At 45.4% G+C, this 18,678-nt stretch overlaps 1 protein-coding gene across 1 annotated transcript in view; it reads right to left on the reverse strand.

Annotated features, from left to right (window-relative positions):
• TICRR (TOPBP1 interacting checkpoint and replication regulator) overlaps nt 1-15,742 on the reverse strand; it is a 39,596-nt gene extending 23,854 nt beyond the window's left edge. Inside the window, 6 exon segments of the mRNA XM_044438549.1 lie at nt 1,169-1,302; nt 1,687-1,896; nt 3,033-3,175; nt 7,433-7,565; nt 14,113-14,398; nt 15,086-15,742. Of these exon segments, the coding sequence (XP_044294484.1) occupies nt 1,169-1,302; nt 1,687-1,896; nt 3,033-3,175; nt 7,433-7,565; nt 14,113-14,398; nt 15,086-15,742 (1,563 nt within the window).
• Between the last annotated feature and the right edge of the window lie 2,936 nt (nt 15,743-18,678).

Consider the following 18,678-nt stretch of genomic DNA (forward strand, 5'->3'; position numbering starts at 1 on the left):
AGAGAAACCCAAGGTTCACAGGAAAATATCTATAGGAAAACCTTTTAAAAGGGCAGGAAACACCCCTCTCAAACAGCTGAGCATGCTCACTAGCCACAGAATATTGAGTGTGAGGAAAAAGAATGGAATATCTACTCCACACTGCAACATTTTATTGCAGGTTGTTTTATTTATTATTAACAGAAATAAAATTAGTATCATATCTCTGCATTTAGGACATGCTTGCACAACCAAAGACAATGGTTTTTAGCTGCAGTTATAATTACAAGGTATATCAAACAGTGTTGAAATCTACAAAAATATGCATTTGCCCTGGTTGGCAAGATTTAGCACAAAAAAGATGATATACTGAGCATATTCCCAGATCTAATGCACAATCTAGCTTGGCCCCTTAAAACAGACAACAATTCCCACAAGAGAGATCAAACACACCAGAAATATTGCTACAATGAATGAGGTAGTTGTAGTTTCCACAATTTATTATGGTAGGACAGAGCTGAAATGGGCTTCCCTTTACATAAACCCTCATGAGGCGTGCAAGCAGTAGTTCCCTAGTTTGATGATTTGGGCGAAGCAAGAGAAAGAAATGAGAATGGAGCAAAATATTATTAGTGCAATACACTTCCAAAACACATTATGTAGGGATCACTAATTGAATGCACAACTCAACTTCCTTCCTAGGAAGAAGCTCTGCTTTTTGAGACAACTTTACAACCACTATCCAAATTAGTACCTTTCACTGAGAAAATGGCATCTGACAAGAATTCGCAGGTCTGTAGGTTTTCCACAAACACACACCAACCAATGAAAAAACACCTTGCTGGTGCTGCTCCTTGACCACCAGTGACCACTTGGCCACACAGGTAAGTTCTGTATGCACTTATAAGCTCACCAGGATTTATTCTTTATTATTCATTCCTGTACTCATTAAGCAAGTTGTAGGAAACTTGCAGGTCAAAATATTTGCAAGGCCGCAATTCCCTAGCCAGCACATAGATTAGGGCTGATGGAAGTAGCAGGTCAAAGCATCCAGAGAGCTGCAGCTTGCCAACTCCTGCTTTGAATGGTAAAAACATGAAACCACGTCATTTTTAAGATGTGCCTCTTGCTAAAATACCAGGGGAAAAGCTCTGCAAGCAGCAAAGACAGGTGTGCCTATTTGTCTTACTTCATTGGCTTTCTGAAATGTATAAACAGCCGTCATCATATCCTGGGCATAGGTGGAGACATTTTCTCCATCAATTACAGCCTTCTGATAGTTTGCAGTTATATAGGAAAGCATCTCTTCTTCGGTTCTGAAGCCTGTAAAACAGATACACAGACTAAAGGCATGAATTTGGCATAGGCACATCATGTCCTCCTGATCTTAAACTATAGTACTAAACAGCAATAGCATATTTTATAGTACGCAGCCCTTGCTTTAAAAACTTTGTCAATATAAGATGCAGTTCAGTTACCACAGCTACCCAGAAGCACCCCCAGCTCATCAACTGCTCTTGTGTCCATGCTGGAGAAGCAGCACCAAGGATCCTATGTTCTACCCATGCCCCCTTGTAAATAGAATATTCTAACATAGTCAGCTTGACCTACCTCGTTATCTTAACACATGTCCATTATTTTTCTTACAGAATCTTTTTCCTGCATCCTCCAAACACAAGTGGGCAGATGACTTTATCTTGCACATACCTATCCTGGTTCTCATTGTTTCCACCCTTTCTTCTAATTTATGGTCTGATCTTCTTGACTGCAGCCTTTGGGAAACTTTCTTGCTGACTGATGGCTTGTCGTCGGGCAAGAACTTTTGAGCCTTTACATTCAGCCTTGCAACATTCAGCATCTGAAGGGAGCGAGACATGGTCTTCATTTTCTGCCTCACAGGGGTCCGAGGAACTCCACCTGTCCAAATCAAGAGCATGAGTATTACTGGAGTTAGCCAGAATCACAGAGGACCACTGCTACCCAAGTGACCGCAAGAGTTAAACTAGGTCTGTCAGACAAATCTGGCCCATCTGGGACCCCAATCCACCCTCTAGATTTCCCCACATGGTTGTGACCCTTTCCCAGGTCCCATCCACTTCTACCCCAATCATCTGATGGTTTCTTGACTTTTGTGTTTTCTTCTAGTCTTGGTGTGGCCAGTAAATGTCAGATGTTTGAGAGCCGCAAGACATGAACAAGTATTTATTATTATTGTTTGTTTATTCTGACCAGACATTGATACAACTATCAGGCTAGTCACTGCTAGTAGAGGTCTTGTGAGTCTCCATCTTGGCTGTCAGTCATTGAACATTTCTGACAAAATTGCTTAACCAATCGATTAACATGTATTTCAGCTAATGCAACCCTAAGCACACTTACCTAGGAGTAAGAGCCACTGAACATTGAAGCTTATTGCTGCGTAAACTTCTGTTAGGGTACGACTATGTATTCAAGCCAAAATGACTAAAAACCTTTTGGAGTGGGGCTTTTCTATTCCCTTTTTAGTTCTGAATATTGGAGGAAACTGAGTGGCTGCACACTACCATCTCGGGAGCAATACATCACCCAGCAGTAGAAGAGGCCAGAAACCTTTTTACCAGCTGTTGTGCTGGAAGCTCTGGTGAGGACCCAATCCTCCCCTGCAGTGCAGCTGTCGCATGGTCCCCTCAGCTCCGCCAGGATCCAACAAGGAAGCAGCCCGATTTTGTATGTCAACCTCAGCCTCAATTCTGTACCTTGCCTAATCAGGCATGTTCTGTTACATCCCTGTTCCATGCCAGAGGCAAAGAGGGACCTACTATACGATAGGCTTTTTCAGCCCCTCTGAGAGCCATAAAATAAACTCAGAGAGCTGCATGCAGCTCACGAGCCTCAGTTTGCCCTCTCCCTGCCCTATTCTAAAACGCTGAAAGTCCTTTCCTAAGGCTAAGTAAAGACCAGTACGAGTTTTAAACTAAAATATGCTGGTATATTTGGCTTTTTGACCTCTCTCCCCTTTTCCCTTTTGCTGTCCACCACTACAGGAACTATGGATAGTCATAGCTCTCACATACATCGCTTTCTATGATCTTGCTGATGAGATCTAGTGGAGAGATCAGAGGTTTTCCTTTGATAAAATTCTGATAGGCACCGCATCAGTTCCCCTTCAGGCTCTGAGGCCTCTTCTTCCCCAATAGCAGGATTTGCCTCCAGCAATCTGTACAGAAAAGGAATCTTGTCAAAAGAAACGTGATTGCTATTGTTCCTCCTAAATGCAAACAAGAGCTTTTTGGCAACCCATACTGCTGGCTCCTAGTTGAATTCTTCTTATATTATTTAGCTCGGATATGGCACCTGTACAAGTCTGACAAGCCACTTTGGGTTCAAAGTGCATATATAAGAGAAAAGGGGCATTTCATAATGTAAAATTCTGAAAACTACTTTTTTTAAAAAATGAACTTTATCTGGGCCTCTTGGCAGAGCAGCAGAGGCATAGGCTGGGAGAGAGCGCTGAGTGGCCAGGGGACCGGCGAAGGCAAGGTAGGAGCTGGGCAGTGGAGCGGAGAGCCAGGAGCAGCGGAGAGGAAGGGGCAGGGCCAGAGGGGCCGGGAGGGAGCAGGGGGCCAGGAGCAGCGGAGAGGAAGGGGCAGGGCCAGAGAGGCTAGAGGAGCCAGGAGAAAGCCGACAGGCGGGGCCACCGGCCTGAGGGACTGATAAGGCCGCGCTCAGCCACTGCCACCCTTTTGGCTCTGGCCTCTTGGCAGAGCAGCAGAACAGCAGAGGCACAGGCTGGGAGAGAGTGCTGAGTGGCCAAGGGACTGGCAAAGGCAAGGTAGGAGCTGGGCGGGGAAAGAGGGGGCCAGGAGCAGCAGAGAGGAAGGGGGCGGGGCCAGAGGGGCTAGGAGGACGCAGACAGGTGGGGGCACCAGCCTGAGGGACTGATAAGGCGTCGTCCCTTGTCTGCGTCCCTTGGCTGCGGCCCGGGCTGTCCGAAGACTCCCTTTTCTGAGACACAGAGGTTTGATTGATTGTTTGTTTGTTTTGTTTATGCTATGCTGTGCTGTGCTTTGCTTTGTTTTTCTTCCAATTTAAATTAAAGTTTATTTTATCCTTGTGTTTGTGTGCGAGTGGGTTTTTGTCTGGGAGAACTGGGCGAGTGAGAGGAACTGCAGGACAGACAAGGCAGGGGACCAAGGTAAGGTCTCGGAAGGGATACCGATGGCAGACCAAGAGATGGCCTTGGCGGGAGTCATGGGTGTTGCTGTCCGCTGCGAGAGCTGCGACATGTTTGCCCTTCTCCCCCAGGAGAGGCAGGGATACACTTGCTGTCGGTGCAAGATGGTGACCCTACTAGGAGGTGAGGTGCCTGAGGGCCAAGAGAGCTCTCCAGGCCCCCCAGGAGCAGCCCCCCTCTGGACAGAGGGTGGAGGGAGAGACCACGGGAGGAGCAGCTGCGGAGACATGGAGGTATGTCACCCACAGGAGGAGGAGGTCAGCATTGCCTCCTCCTTCTCCTGGCACCGATCTGGAGCTGGGAAACAGGTTCTCTCCACTTGGGGAGGCTGGGGCTGATGAGGCTTTGGGGGACCGGCAGGACCCCCAGCCTGGAACGACAGGCGGCAAGGGGGCTGCTGCAGGAGAGGCGAGGGCCAGGGCACGGCCGTCCACCAGCACCGGGAAGGCACGGTGGGGGGTGATTGTTGTTGGGGACTCGCTGCTGAGGGGCACTGAGGCGGCGGTGTGCCGCCCCAACCTGGAGGCAAGGGAGGTTTGCTGCCTGCTGGGCGCATGCATCCAGCATGTGAAGGACAGAGTGGAGCATCTTGTTTGCTCCAGGAGTCACCAGCCGCTCCTGGTGATCCATGTGAGCACAAATGATGTGGCCAGGCAGGGTGTGGTTGGGATTACCAGGGACTTCAAGGCCTTGGGGAAGAAACTCAGGGAGCTAAAGGCCCAAGTGGCCTTCTCGTTGATCTTACCTGTCCGGGGATTTGGGCCAGGAAGGGACAGGAGAGACACAGTAATTATGGGAGATTTCAATCTCCCGGATATTACTTGGGAGACTCACTCGGCAGTGACAGCCAGGTCACGTCGCTTCCTAGAAGCTATAGAGGGAGGGTTTTTCACACAGAGGGTCCGAGAGGTGACAAGGGGGGGAAACATCCTTGACTTCGTCTTGACCAATAGGGAGGAGCTGATAGATGAAGTACAGATTAGGGGAGCTCTGGATGCGAGTTATCACTCCATCCTTTGCTTTGAGATCAGGGAACTGGGGACATGCAGCAGGTCGAGCACTAGAAGCTGGGACTTCAAGAGGGCCAACTTTGGCCAACTGAAGGCCAGACTGGGGAAAGTCTCTTGGGATAGGTTACTGGAAGGTAAGCGAGTTGAGGAGGGGTGGATAGCACTCAAAAGGGAGGTTTTGGAGGTGCAAGCCTTGACGATAAGCCTTGATGATACCTCTAGTCAGTAAGGTGGGGAGGCGGAGGAGAGTGCCGCCATGGATGCGAAAGGAGGTGGTTAGAGGGATTAGATGAAAGAGAAACCTCTGTAGGAAATGGGTACTGGGGGAAATAGACAAAGGGTATACTGGAAGGAAGAGGCCCGTTGCAGAAGGATTCTTCACAAGGCTAAGGCGGATTACAAGCTGACACTTGCCAAGAATATCAAGAGCAACAAAAAGGGCTTCTTTCAGCATGTAAATAGGAAGAGGAAGGGGAGACAAGTGGTGGGATCACTAAATAAGGAGGAAGGAGATCCAGTGACTGATATGAGGGAACAGGCACAGATGCTAAATGACTAGTAGAAAGGACGTGGGGAATTACAGACCGGTTAGCCTTACGTCCATTGTAGGAAAAACAATGGAAAGGCTCATAATAGAGAGAGTTCTAGTGATGCTAGATAGGGAAGGGAGGCTGACAGCCACACAACACGGTTTCCACAAAAACAGGTCCTGCCAGACAAACCTTGTGGAATTCTATGACAAGGTTTCGCGATGGCTAGATGGAGGGGATGCAGTGGATGTGGTATACCTGAATTTCAGCAAGGCCTTTGACATAGTGCCCCATGATATCCTGGTGGAGAAACTAAGGAGTTTTGGGATACACCAAAGCACTGTCCGGTGGTTTAGGGCATGGTTGACTGACTGAATGCAGAAGGTAGCCATTAGTGGGGAATCATCGGGATGGCAGCCAGTGACAAGTGGGGTCCCCCAGGGCTCTGTCCTGGGGCCGATCCTGTTTAATCTTTTCATTAACGACACGGAAGAAGGGGTGAACAGTCAGCTGATCAAATTCGCGGACGACACTAAAACTGGAGCAGTGGCCACAACTGAGGAGCAGGTACTCCAGATCCAAAAGGATCTGGACAGACTATGGAAGTGGGCAGGAGACAACAGGATGGCGTTCAATGTGGATAAGTGCAAGGTCTTGCACTTGGGGCATAGGAATAGCTGTCATAAGTACAGGTTAGGTGACAAGTGGCTGGAGAGCAGCACTTGTGAAAGGGACCTTGGGGTGCTGGTTGACTGCAGGCTAAACGTGAGTCAGCAGTGTGATGCGGTGGTCAAGAGGGCGAACGCCACCCTTGGTTGCATAGCCAGAAGTGTGGCTTCTAGATCAAGAGAGGTATTACTACCACTCTACACGACACTGGTGCGCCCACAACTGGAGTATTGTGCTCAGTTTTGGGCCCCTCATTACAGAAAGGATATAGCCAGGCTGGAGTCAGTGCAGCGTAGGGCCACAAGGTTGGTGGTCGGTTTGCAGGGGTTGGGGTATGAGGCGAGACTGAGGGAACTGGGTCTCTTCAGCCTGGAGAAGAGGAGACTCAGAGGGGATATGTTGGCGACATACAGGTATGTGAGGGGGTGTCACGTGGAGATGGGTAGAGACCTGTTCTCCCCTGCAGAGGAAGGCAGGACACACTCCAATAGAGCAAAGCTCAGGGAGCCAAGGTTCCATTTGAATGCCAGGAAGCACTTCCTGACAGTTAGGACCCCGAGGGTGTGGAATGGGCTTCCACGAGAGGTCGTTGAGGCCCCATCGGTGCGGGTGTTCAAGGATAGGCTGGACATCCACATGGTGGGCATGTCGTGAGCGGAGCCGGCTGGTGCCGGAGGTCAGACCAGATGGCCCAGGAGGTCCCTTCTGACTCGCTCTGTTTCTATGTTTCTGTGTTTCTTATGGGCTCACATTCTGTGTTATGTACACATAAGTTAGACCTTCAGTGTAGCCTAGGGCATTATTAAAATCTGCCTAGTCAAGGAGACCTTACATTTCAAAAATTCATTGTCATAATTATAATCTTCTCCTGAACTTGGAAAGACTATGTGAAGAAAAGATGATCTAATTGGGCATATCAAAATCAGATGTATTTTAATAGGATCAGCTAATTATGGAGCATTCTGGATCCTGGTGCTGCCCTTCCTTTATGTTAATCAGATGGCTTTTGAAGATCAAGACAAGAACTGTACCTCAGCGATTCCATCAGCTGTGAACTTGCTCCACAGAGGTTTGAAAAAGAGTACCAGCCTTCAGTCACTGCAGGATTCCAGTGGTATGTGTGCGATAGTTCTTGCTGGGCCCACTCTGGAAATAAAGGCTCTGCTGGGCATGCATAGACAGAACATAATTAAATACTAAGTAACTACAACTAGAACTAAATAGTAATCAATGGCTTTATGAGGAGTAAAGGCTGTCTCCAGTCTTGAATATATTGGTTTACATCCCACTGAGTTCAATAGATCTTACATAAGATTGCATTTTCAGACAATATGGCTGTGCCCCCAACAAACAAAGATTAGAGAAAAGCAAAGGCTCAAATCAAGGCATCACAAATATTAGATAGATTTTGCTTCTAAAGCATAGTTTAGTTTTGAAAGGAAGAACACCCAATGTTTTTAAAGCTGTATTCTAGGAAAGCCTGGGCTCCTTGGAAGCTTATTAATGAGAAGATCTGGAGTGGCAGTCAAGTCATCTTACAGGATGGCTCTCCCCTCATTAACAATCTTCTCTGGAAATTTGCAGCTCTAAGAAAGTAGAGTACACTTCAGGTCATTCTCTCAGTTCAAGTCAGCACCAGAAGTGCACAGCAGTCTTGAGCAGTATTCTTTTCATGGGGATTTCTTTATCTGTATATAGTCATCAGACAAAGTGTTCAATAAAAGGCACTAGGTATCAACACAGTGTGTGTGTGTGTGTATTTACATAAAAGTAACTTGAAACTAAATCATGTAAGAATGAATGTCAAGTTCCAGATTTGTAGCTGAAATTAGTAAAATCAAACAAATGTGTAAACATTATGTAACATTGCTCATGGTATGAATCCCACTGAAAAGGCAAACCATTTTCCTTTAAGAATTTTTCTAGCACTTGTAACTAGAAAACGTGCCATCCTTATTTTTATGTTACACTTCCATGTACAGAGCTCTAACAATTATCTCTTTAAAATCTGATCTAAATGTTCTTCTCTTAGGACATGATACAAAGGACAACACACACACACACATACACACACACACAGTCTGCCACCCATTTTAAACCACAAGAATAGGTACACTCCAAAGATGGTCTATTCTATCTCTTCCTTCTAGCACAGCTGAAACTGAAAAAGAAAAAGATTGGAGTAATTGTGGACAATAGGCTAAACATGAGCCAACAATATGATGTGGTCACCAAAAGGGCAAATGCTATTTTGGGATGCATTAACAGAAGTATTACTTCTAAATCATGACAAGTATTAGTCCCCCTGTACTCCTCACTAGTCAGACCTCACCTGGAATACTGTGCCCAGTTCTGGTTACCAAGATTTAAGAAAGATGCAGGAAAATTAGAAAGGGTCCAGAGGAAGGCTACCAAAATGATCCAGGATTTGGAAACACTGCCCTATGAGGAGAGACTGAGAGAACTGGGCATGTTCAGCCTTGAGAAAAGAAGACTGGGGTGGGGGGGACCATGATATCCCTCTACAAGTGCCTCAAAGCCTGTCACAAAGAGGAAGGTCAAGATCTCTTCTTGCTGATGCCAGAGTGTAGGACATGGAATAATCAATTCAAGTTGCAACATCCCAGATTCAGGCTGGACATCAGGAAAAGCTTTCTCACTGTCAGACCAATACGACAGTGGAATCAGCTGCCTAGAGAGCTCATGGGCTCTTCCACACTAGAGACATTCAAAAAGAAGCTGGACAGCCACCTGAGTGGGATGGTGTAACTTAGTGTCCAGCAACAGCAGGGGGTTGGACTTGATGGCCTTCATGGCCCCTTTCCAATTCCACTATTCTATAATCAGATCTATCCTTTTTCCATGTCTCTGCAAATTCTTTGAAATGCAGGAGAGTTCTTCAGCAGATTAAACCATATGGAAGCAGTTCCCTAAAGATGTTTGAAAACAATTGTTTTAAACTGACAAGCAAGTGAACTTACCAGCACTTGTAAGACAACCTTCTGAGTCACCAACAACTTGATTTAGCACACTGCTCACAATTTCTGGGAGGCTGAAGCTATCATCTTTGGAAAGGTTCTTTTCCACAGGTGTTTGAAACAGGGTTCTCTCAACTTCAGCAGTTCTCTCAGCCCAGAGGAGAGAGAGAACTGCAGCAGTGTCCGAGATAGGAGAGAGAATCCCTGTACACGGAGAACAGGATCCAGATGGAGACACTTCAGCAACCTGAGCAACAGAAATAATTTTTTATTATTATTTTGTATATGGCAATGGAACAATTAGCCAGAAGTCTACAGTGCTTACTGTTTGGCTGTCTACAATTTCTAGTTCATTCTTGTGCATTTATACAGTATGCACCACAGGGGCCAAACTAACTCCACATGCATGCACACACACACAGACCAGCTGATGTTCAGGTTTTTGGCTCATCTGGGTTTCTTCCACCGATCACCTTTGTGTCTGGACAGGTTGAGTGCCAGCTCCCATTCTCCTCACAAATGCAGCTAGCTTTCCCACCAGAGTGGTACCCATTTATCTACTTGTGATATTACATGCTTTCAAACTGCTGGGTGGGCAGAAGCTAGAGATGAATGACAGGAGATCACTCCATCACGCAGTGCTGGGCTTGAACTGCCAGAATGTCAACCATTTCGGGCTGGCACATCCAGCATCCCTAAGCCACTGTGCTATCACAAAAACAATAAAGGGAATCAGATAGGCAGACCAAAACTACTTCTGAAAAATTAACACTTCACGCTGAAAGAACTTTAAGACATCAGGACAATCCAGTATATGTTCACTCAGGTATCAGTCCATCTGAGCAAATGGAACCTAGTACGTGCATGAGATTGCAATCTAAATATTGACTATAAAAGATTACTCAGTTCAAAGTCAGCTGTAGTAATGAGAATGCAAGTAACAGGCTATTTCAGTGCTTCTCCATAGAATATGGGTGTTACTTTGAGCCCCAGAACTTCATTATTGCTAAAGTTTACCAGTGATGCTATCTATTCCTATGCGAGTCATATACCACCGGACCCAAGACAGACAGTTATGCTTTTTAAAAGTTCTGTTATCCTTCCAAACATCTGCTTATTCACCACTGGGCACAATGGAGTTTAAGTGGGAGCATGCTTGCACCATATTGCAGCCATTAAAAAAAAAAAATCCAGAAAGGCTTTTTTTCAGATAAGAATGAAAATAATGTCACTGACCAAGGAAATTCTTAGCCAGTTAATTCTATGAGTTAAATTTGCATGTCGTATTTAGATATGAGTGGAACAACAGTTCTGAAATAGAAGTAATATTCAGACAAAAAAACCAAATGTGCATAGATCACGAAAAGCAATAATATTATCACATTACATTTAAACCCCACCTTTCTTTCTCTTACAAGGAACCCAAGGAGGCTTACAAGTTTCCCCTCTGTTCCTCCTAGCAAACACCTTGTGAGGGAGGCCAGACTGAAAAAATCAGTGACTGGCCAGAAATCACCCAATGAATTTCATGGCTGAGGGGAACTGTAACTCTCACGACTATACCACACTGCCTCTCTAGCAGGAGCAATCCCTTGCAAGAAGGAAGAGGGGATGCTTCTTCTAAGCTGCATCAGGCCAAGGGTCTATCTAAACCTGTATAGTAGGTGCTGGTAGGAAACCCACAACCAAGTCATGGATGACAGTCTTCTCTGCCATGCATTTGTCTAATCCACCTTTAAAGCCGTCTACTTGCTATCTACTGCTTTAGTAAGTTTCAAGAGTTAACTTCTTTTTAAAATGCCCTCAAACAGGCAACTACTTAATCATCAAAAAGGTGTTCGGACTAATATCACAGACCCAATAGAAAAAAAGTGAAATATGAAGAAAAGAATTTGGTTGTTACCAAGGAAGTCAAGAAACAACTCTGGTCTCAGTAGTTGTAGATCAGAAAAACCAGAAAAGCACTTCTGAGGGATGAACAGAATATTGAATGATAAGATAGATGAGAGACCAGGGCTAAAATGTGATTCCATGCCTGAAGCCAAGAAAGGTGCAAGACTGGCTACTGCAGGAAGGCCTTGGGAATCCAATCTACGTTTATCTCTTATTTACCTCCTAACCAATGTGGGCTATAAATGAAACAGATACTGGAGACTAGTTGGCACTTTCTGACCAGATGAGAGGACTTATTTAGGACAAAAAGGTCACATACCATATGTAATCCCTGGGCCAGGATGTATTTTACAAACTGCTGAAATGATAAAGAGTCTTGAGCCATCAGTCCTGCAGGTGGGCTTCGCAGTACCCAGCTCTCTGTGTAGAAGTTCCCAGCATGCACTGAGTCCCAACCTGTCATAGTGTTTTTAAGATAAATATTGGCTGGGCTTGTGAAGCACTTCTGGTTCACGGTTAAAGGCTCCAAGAGTACAGCACAGGCTTGTGACTCTTCTGCTCCTGTTCAAGGCAAAAACACCAATGTTGAGGTTTAAGAAAAGATTTTACAAAGAAGAGCAAACAGATACTTAGAAACTTATCACAGACTGAGCAACTGGGTAACTCAGTGACCAGGAAAGATTAAGAGCTTTGTATTTTGTTTACTTGGCTGGGGAGCATTGAAATAAATTAGTGCAAATTCATATGTAGCAATGGTTTATTACTCCCAGGTAAACTTATACTAGTCTCAGGAATTTACATTTCCCATATAAGAAAGATATTGTAAACAATAAGTTACATATTTAGGTAGAAGATGAACTCCCTCACATTTAGGTTAAAAATTTAAGACACCTGAGTTTCAAAGAAATTCTTTTTTTTCCTATTAGGTTGCAATCAGATGCCTAAAAGCTGGTTCATCTTCAGGGTTCAGAGGCCTAGACAAAGTGTCTTCTGGTGGACACTTTGTCAAGGGGTCCTCCTTTGTCAGAGATGGTACGGTTTTGATATATAGGCTGTTTACACAACACAATACTACAAACACTATGCTCAACATCCAGGGCCTTCCTGAGCACCAAATCCAAGGGATGCTCAGAATGGTGACAGGAAGGAGGGACTTCATCTACAGAAACACAGAAACAAAGCAAGTCAGAAGGGATCTTCCAGGCCATCTAGTCTGACTCCAGCCGGCTCTACTCATGTAATCCCCAACATGTGGTTGTCCAATCTTTCCTTGAAGACCTTCACTGAAGGGGCCTCAACCACTTCCCCTGGAAGTCCATTCCATATCCGAGGGGTCCTAGCCATCAGGAAGTACTTTCTGACATACAACCTGAAGCCTGGTTCCTTGAGCTTTGCCCCACTGGAAGACACCCTGCCCTCTACTGCAGGGAAAAACAGGTCACAGCCCTTCTCCACATGACATCCCCTCACATGCCTTTAAGTTGCTAAAACATCCCCTTGGTATCTCCTCTTCTCCAGGCTGAAAAGAGCCAGTTCCCTCAATCTCTTCTCATATGTCATGTCTCCCAACGCAGCTACCATTTTGTGACACTGTGCTGAACCAATTTTAACCTAGCTATGTCTCTCCTATAATGTGGAGCCCAGAACTGGAGGCAGTACTCCAGTTTTGGGCACACCAGAGTCGTGTAGAGCAGTTTTAACACCTGCCTAGTTCTGGAAGCCACACTTCTGGCTATGCATCCAAGGGTGGTGCTTGCCTTCTTACCCACATCACACTGCTGGCTCATGTTCAGGCAGCTGCTGACAAGTAACAGAATACAGAATGACCTCCCATCATGGCCTGCCTGGCACCAACCTTGGAATTTTTTCAATGCCAGGTTGACAGTCCTTTAGGCCACAAGTTTGAGTGGATTATCCTTCCAAAATGTCTTTCTTCAACAGGGTTATACTCACTGTATATTTTAGCTATTGAAATGTTTATTTTTATAAGATTTTACGGCATTGTTATTCTATTAATTTTATACAGTGTTGTAAAGCACCCAGAATGCTTTGGCTACTGGGCAGTATGGAAATGGAATAACAGCAGCAGCCCACTGTCAGTTATTTAACCCATAGTGGGGCTTTTGTACATGTGAAACATACGTGACTGCCTTTGTGACTGTCATGTTGTGCAAACCTAGTAAGCTTCAGTTATACAATGGTTAAGCAATCCTCACATAAACAATCCTCACATAACCCATGGTAAGTCTCACATAATATACATGCTCCCCAAGGGACAGGACAATCCCTTGGCTAGGGTTTGATATGCAACCTAGCATCTGCTCACATCAAAGGTCATTTAACCCTTGACAAGCTGTGGCATGTTCTCCAAACCCGGTCACAAATTGCATATGCTCAGGTTCTTCCTATTCATTCTCAATGTAATAGTGAGTTTCTATATTCCAGTCCAGGCATCTTAGAAACATAAGCATTTCAAATAGATGAGGTTAGACCAGCGAGCAAACTAATTACAACATTCAACAGCATCACTAATTGTAACTAACCTGAGTCCTATTAACTTCACTAGGTCATTAGTAAATATAACCAAGTCTGGATCCAAAGCATGCTATTTCATTTTGATTTTTTTAAAAAAAAATCTTAGCTACACAGAGAACAAGTGTTATTGGACAACTACATGAAAGCAAGAAATTATATTGTTTTGAGAGGTTAATTTCATTAAGCTCTTAAATGTATAAATTTGTTTAATTTCTCAGTCTAAGCCCTCTTTTCACAGCACTGGACTGCACATTCATATGGAGGAAAACTCCTTACTAGCTTTAACTACATATTAGTTCCATTACCGTCAGTCTGGAAGAACAACACTCCTTCTTGAGGAAGGAAAGTTGTTTGTAATCTGGAAGGCAAAGAAAGCAGGTAGTCCAAAGTTGAATTGAAAGGCAGGATTGTAGTCCATGGTCCAAATGGTAGCTCAGAGGACATGGGTTCCACAGGTGAAAAAGGAGCAGTCCCTGTTCTGTAGTGATGTAGATACTGGATTAATGTCTCAGATGGCAAAATGGTGCCCCCCAAGAGCTGCATCAGTTCAACCAACATCCAGTAGCCAATGTGGTCTGGGGATGCAAGAAACTGAAACAAGGCAACATAAAGGCTCAGGTCAGTGATATAAGTGTGAAGGGTCAATGTATTGTATCTACTGCATGAAGGAAGCATTACAATAACAGGGAATATTATGAGCTGAGAAATTCCAATTATGCCATCTGTTATTAAATATATCTAGGGCACAGACAAAAACATTTCTCAATAGTGTTTTGCAAAAAACTGTACAGAATATAAATAAAAATACTATCTAAAATATTTGCACATTTGCCTCTGAAGCTTTTGGCAAACAAGTAATACATATAAATATGAAAAACAGACCTAAGCAGGTATCATTATGCACGCAGGCAAAACTGTCTCTCTCCTGAAATGAGGTAAACTGGATGCATATAAACTATGCATTATAATGCACAGGATGTTACAACAGACACTGAAAAAAACCTAGTAGTCTTGGCGTTAGTAACTGAAAATCAGAGAGATATGGTAGAATGTGGTGAACAGTGTTGTACTAAGGAGATCTAAATACAAATAAAGAATGAACCTTAGTTTATTCACAAGATGACCAGGCATGGAGCCACTGTTCTCTCTCAGCCTAACCTATCTCACAGGGTTGCTGTATTCATACAAACACAACTCCAGGATACATGCTTCCTAGAGGTAGAGGAACGCAGGTGTGATGAACAGAGCACACATAATGGCAAGGTTGAAACCTCTTACCTTGACTTTTTCAGTAGTGTCCACCCAATACAGGGTGATTTTCTGGTTAGCCATCATTTCCTGGATTCCTTTAGGGACAATCTTTTCTGTCAGGTCATGCACAGAAGGTAGTACATCAGACAAATAAACATGGCTTTCAGAGATGAAGTGTAGCAGCTCCCTCTGGGAATGAGGGCAGGGAGAGAAGAGGAAAATGGCATTCACAAAGCCCTCAGGAATGGAACTTGCTGGAGGTTTGTCCAGGGTTACAACAAACTTGCTTTTCTGGTTCCTCAGTATTGGTTTGGCTGGAGAAGCTATTTCAGGCCGATCCCATTGGTAGTCAAGTAAAGTTTCTTTCAGTATATTACCAGTGAAGGCAGCTTGTGACACAGACCCAGGTAAATGAGGACTGCAGCATCGGCTTCTGAATCTGGTTTCCAGTTCTTCCTCGAATTCTTCCCAGCTGCGGGACCCAAGCTCACGTAAACTACCCACCCGTGATGCTCTGCCCTGTCCTCCTAAGGAGTCAAAGAATTTAAATCCCCACCGGACCTTAGCCAAGCCAAATCTACAGCCCAGATAGTTCAAGATCCTCAAGGTGCCCAGATGTAGATGAAGCTTCTGCACAGAACTGGCAGTATCCAACAGGAAAACCACATTGTGAGAGCAGGTCATGATGTTACAGCAGCCAATGTGTAACATCAGTTTTGTAATCCCAGCTTCTTTTTTACATGTGGTTTAAGGGGATAGAAGAAATACACATACACACAGGAAGCAGCAAAGAGCTTGAGAAGGTACAGCACTCAGGTCCCTTACTGTAGCACTTGAAATCCAATGCTACACATAATTACTAAGGATTGGGTAGGAAGTTCCTTTGAGATGACTGGGGACTTCCTTCCAAACCTACAGGCTCAGTACTGGGTTTGCAAGGCAAACTGGATATTTGATTCCTCCAGAATGCACAAGCATGGTCCAGCCTCCTACCCTTGAAATACACCCCTCTCCAAGGAAGGCCGCCCTCCAGCTAAAATCCCCTTTCCTCACCTACATATCTCCCCTGTTGCAAGAGTAATCTTCTACTCTTGCCAACGTAACTGCCCCCTTGCCCCCGAAAACCCCTCCTCCATACCCTGTCAAGGCTACGGGGGACTCTTAATAGCCCAAAAATAAACGCGAGTTCGTCGTAACTGTCCTTAACAACTCTCAGATGGGGGCCTCTCCAGGCCAGACGCTTCAGACTGGACGGACCAGCACCGATCCGCCCCCCGCCCCGCTGATCTCCCTCAAAGCGCCGCCATTACCCGCCTGCAGGCACCCTCAGTCAACTGCTGGCGCGCTCCACTCCCCGCTCTCCCCATTGGCTTCGGGTGCCTCACTGGCTTGCTCGCCATTGGCTCGAATTATCTCACCAACGCCACTCTCGCGAGCGCCTAACCGTCAGAGCCCACCTACTTCTGGGCTCAGGCTCTTCCGATTGGCCATCACTTCTGACGCAGCCATTTGCGGAGAAAGAGAAGCGTTACTTCCCCCGCCCATTCCCCCGCACCTATATAAAACCAAACTCCCCAAAGAGGAAATATAGAAATATGTCTATATACGTAAAATAGAGACTAAGCCTTCTACTAAATAATAATAATAATAATAATAATAATAATAATAATAATAATAATAATAATGCTGTTATTCATATGCCTTAGTTCTATCACAGGAACAGAGAAGCATCTTTCTACACTTTTCTAATTTGAAAAGTTGGCTGTTTTATCCAGTGTGGTGGAATAACGATTCACCTTTAAACCGGAAGTGTTGCTAGAACGGGAAACCTTACGTCCACTTACCTGGGAGTAAGCCCATTGAACTCAATGATCCTTTCATTAGAATGCATATGTACGAATCGTGCTGTAAATTATATTTTCTGTCCACGGGTCTCTTCTCGTACCCTCAAAATAACCCGCGTATGTTATTTTTCTACTTGTGTCTACTTTTCCCTGTAACTGATCTAGTCGGTATTTTCCCTGCCTCTTGGCCTTCAGTTTTTTGCTTTGCCTCCATTGGTCAGCAGGTTCGGGATGCGAGATGCTCAATGGACGGCGGGTGGGCAGAGTTAATTTGAATTTAACACTTAAGACTGGACTTGCAAGAGGAGGATGTCTGTTCCGAGAATTGCTGGGAGGTAGGAGTGAGATGTGAGGATATCTCTTGCTCACCTACAGAAGCACTAGAGAGGTATTTTAATAATCAACTTTAGGAAAGGAATGCTAATCTAATACTAATTAGACTTAAGATATAATAATATGCATTTCCCTAGAAGCAAAAATGGCAAAGCTGAGGCAGTCGTTCCTTTGGCACATTGTGAGAATGTAAAACTCCCAGGAGAAGCAGTACTCCAACTCCCTGTGTAACTCCCCTGCAGAATACACAAAGGGTAAAGCATCGTTTACACTTATCCTGCAACTCCCAACATTCCTCAATCAGCCCTGCTTTTGTAGAATTTCATTCTGTCTGAACATAGATAGGATGGCACCCGAAGTCAGCTGCTGAAAAACAGTTGCATCTTCTATACCAGGGGTCCTCAAACTTTTTCAACAGGGCCAGTTGAAAGGCGGCGGCAATGCACAGGCCAGTGAAGTGGTGGTGCCTGTGGGCACAGGCCAGTGAGGCGGTGGCGGGTGCATGCGAGGAGTCCAAAACCATCTCCAAGCGAGCAAGCCACTGCCTCGCCTCCTGCACCGTGAGACGGGCGGTGGCGGCGGCGGTCACAGGGAGTCCAAAACCTCTGAGGCAGGCCGGATCTGATATGCAGGCTGTAGTTTGAGGACCCATGTTCTCTATACCAGGGGTCCTCAAACTTTTTCAACAGAGGGCCAGCTGAAAGGTGCCAGTGGTGCGCACGGGCTGGTAAGGCGGTGCCGGTGGTGCGCGCGGGCTGGCAAGGGGGCAGGGGCAGTGCGCGCGCGGGGAGGCAGCGGTAGGCACGCAAGGCGGTGGCTTGCTCACTCGGAGATCATTTTCTTCAAGCGAGTCCAAAACGATATCCGCGCGAGCAAGCCATCGCCTCCCCATGCGCGCGGTGAGGCAGCAGCGGGTGCACGCGGGGCGAGTCCAAAACCTCTGATGTGGGCCGGATACATGGGCATGGCGGGCCAGATCCGACCCACAGGCCCCATGTTCTATACAAATCTAAATAAGCCTTAATTTTGTTCCACTGTGAAGCAGTTTTTCCCTTTTTGTGCACAAGGTGGCAGTGTTGCCTGCTCAATACCTGGCAGTCTATTTAACATCAGCTTTGGAGAATTGAGGACAGGGAAAAATCCCTGATTTTGTCTAGGGTACATTGGACAACAGAATTATTCAAACGCTGAGGCATTTCACAGGATACAACAGACAGAATGCTGGTAGTATAAATATCCAGGGCTTAGACACTCAGGAAAAAAAGAGCACAAATTTGCACATTCTATTTTACATACACTTTATATCTCTGTGTGAGTTTCAAGCACCCTGTTTCCTAATGACACCCCCATTTTTAAAAAGGGATCTATGAGTAGTGGAGGAGAAACATTTGATTTTAAGGGGGAAAAAACCCAGCAGGCAGAGCGATTCAGGAATTGAGGCAC

The sequence above is a fragment of the Varanus komodoensis genome, unplaced genomic scaffold (genome assembly GCF_004798865.1).
Source record: "Varanus komodoensis strain SLA01 unplaced genomic scaffold, ASM479886v1 scaffold33, whole genome shotgun sequence".
In the NCBI taxonomy this organism is placed as follows: Eukaryota; Metazoa; Chordata; class Lepidosauria; order Squamata; family Varanidae; genus Varanus; species Varanus komodoensis.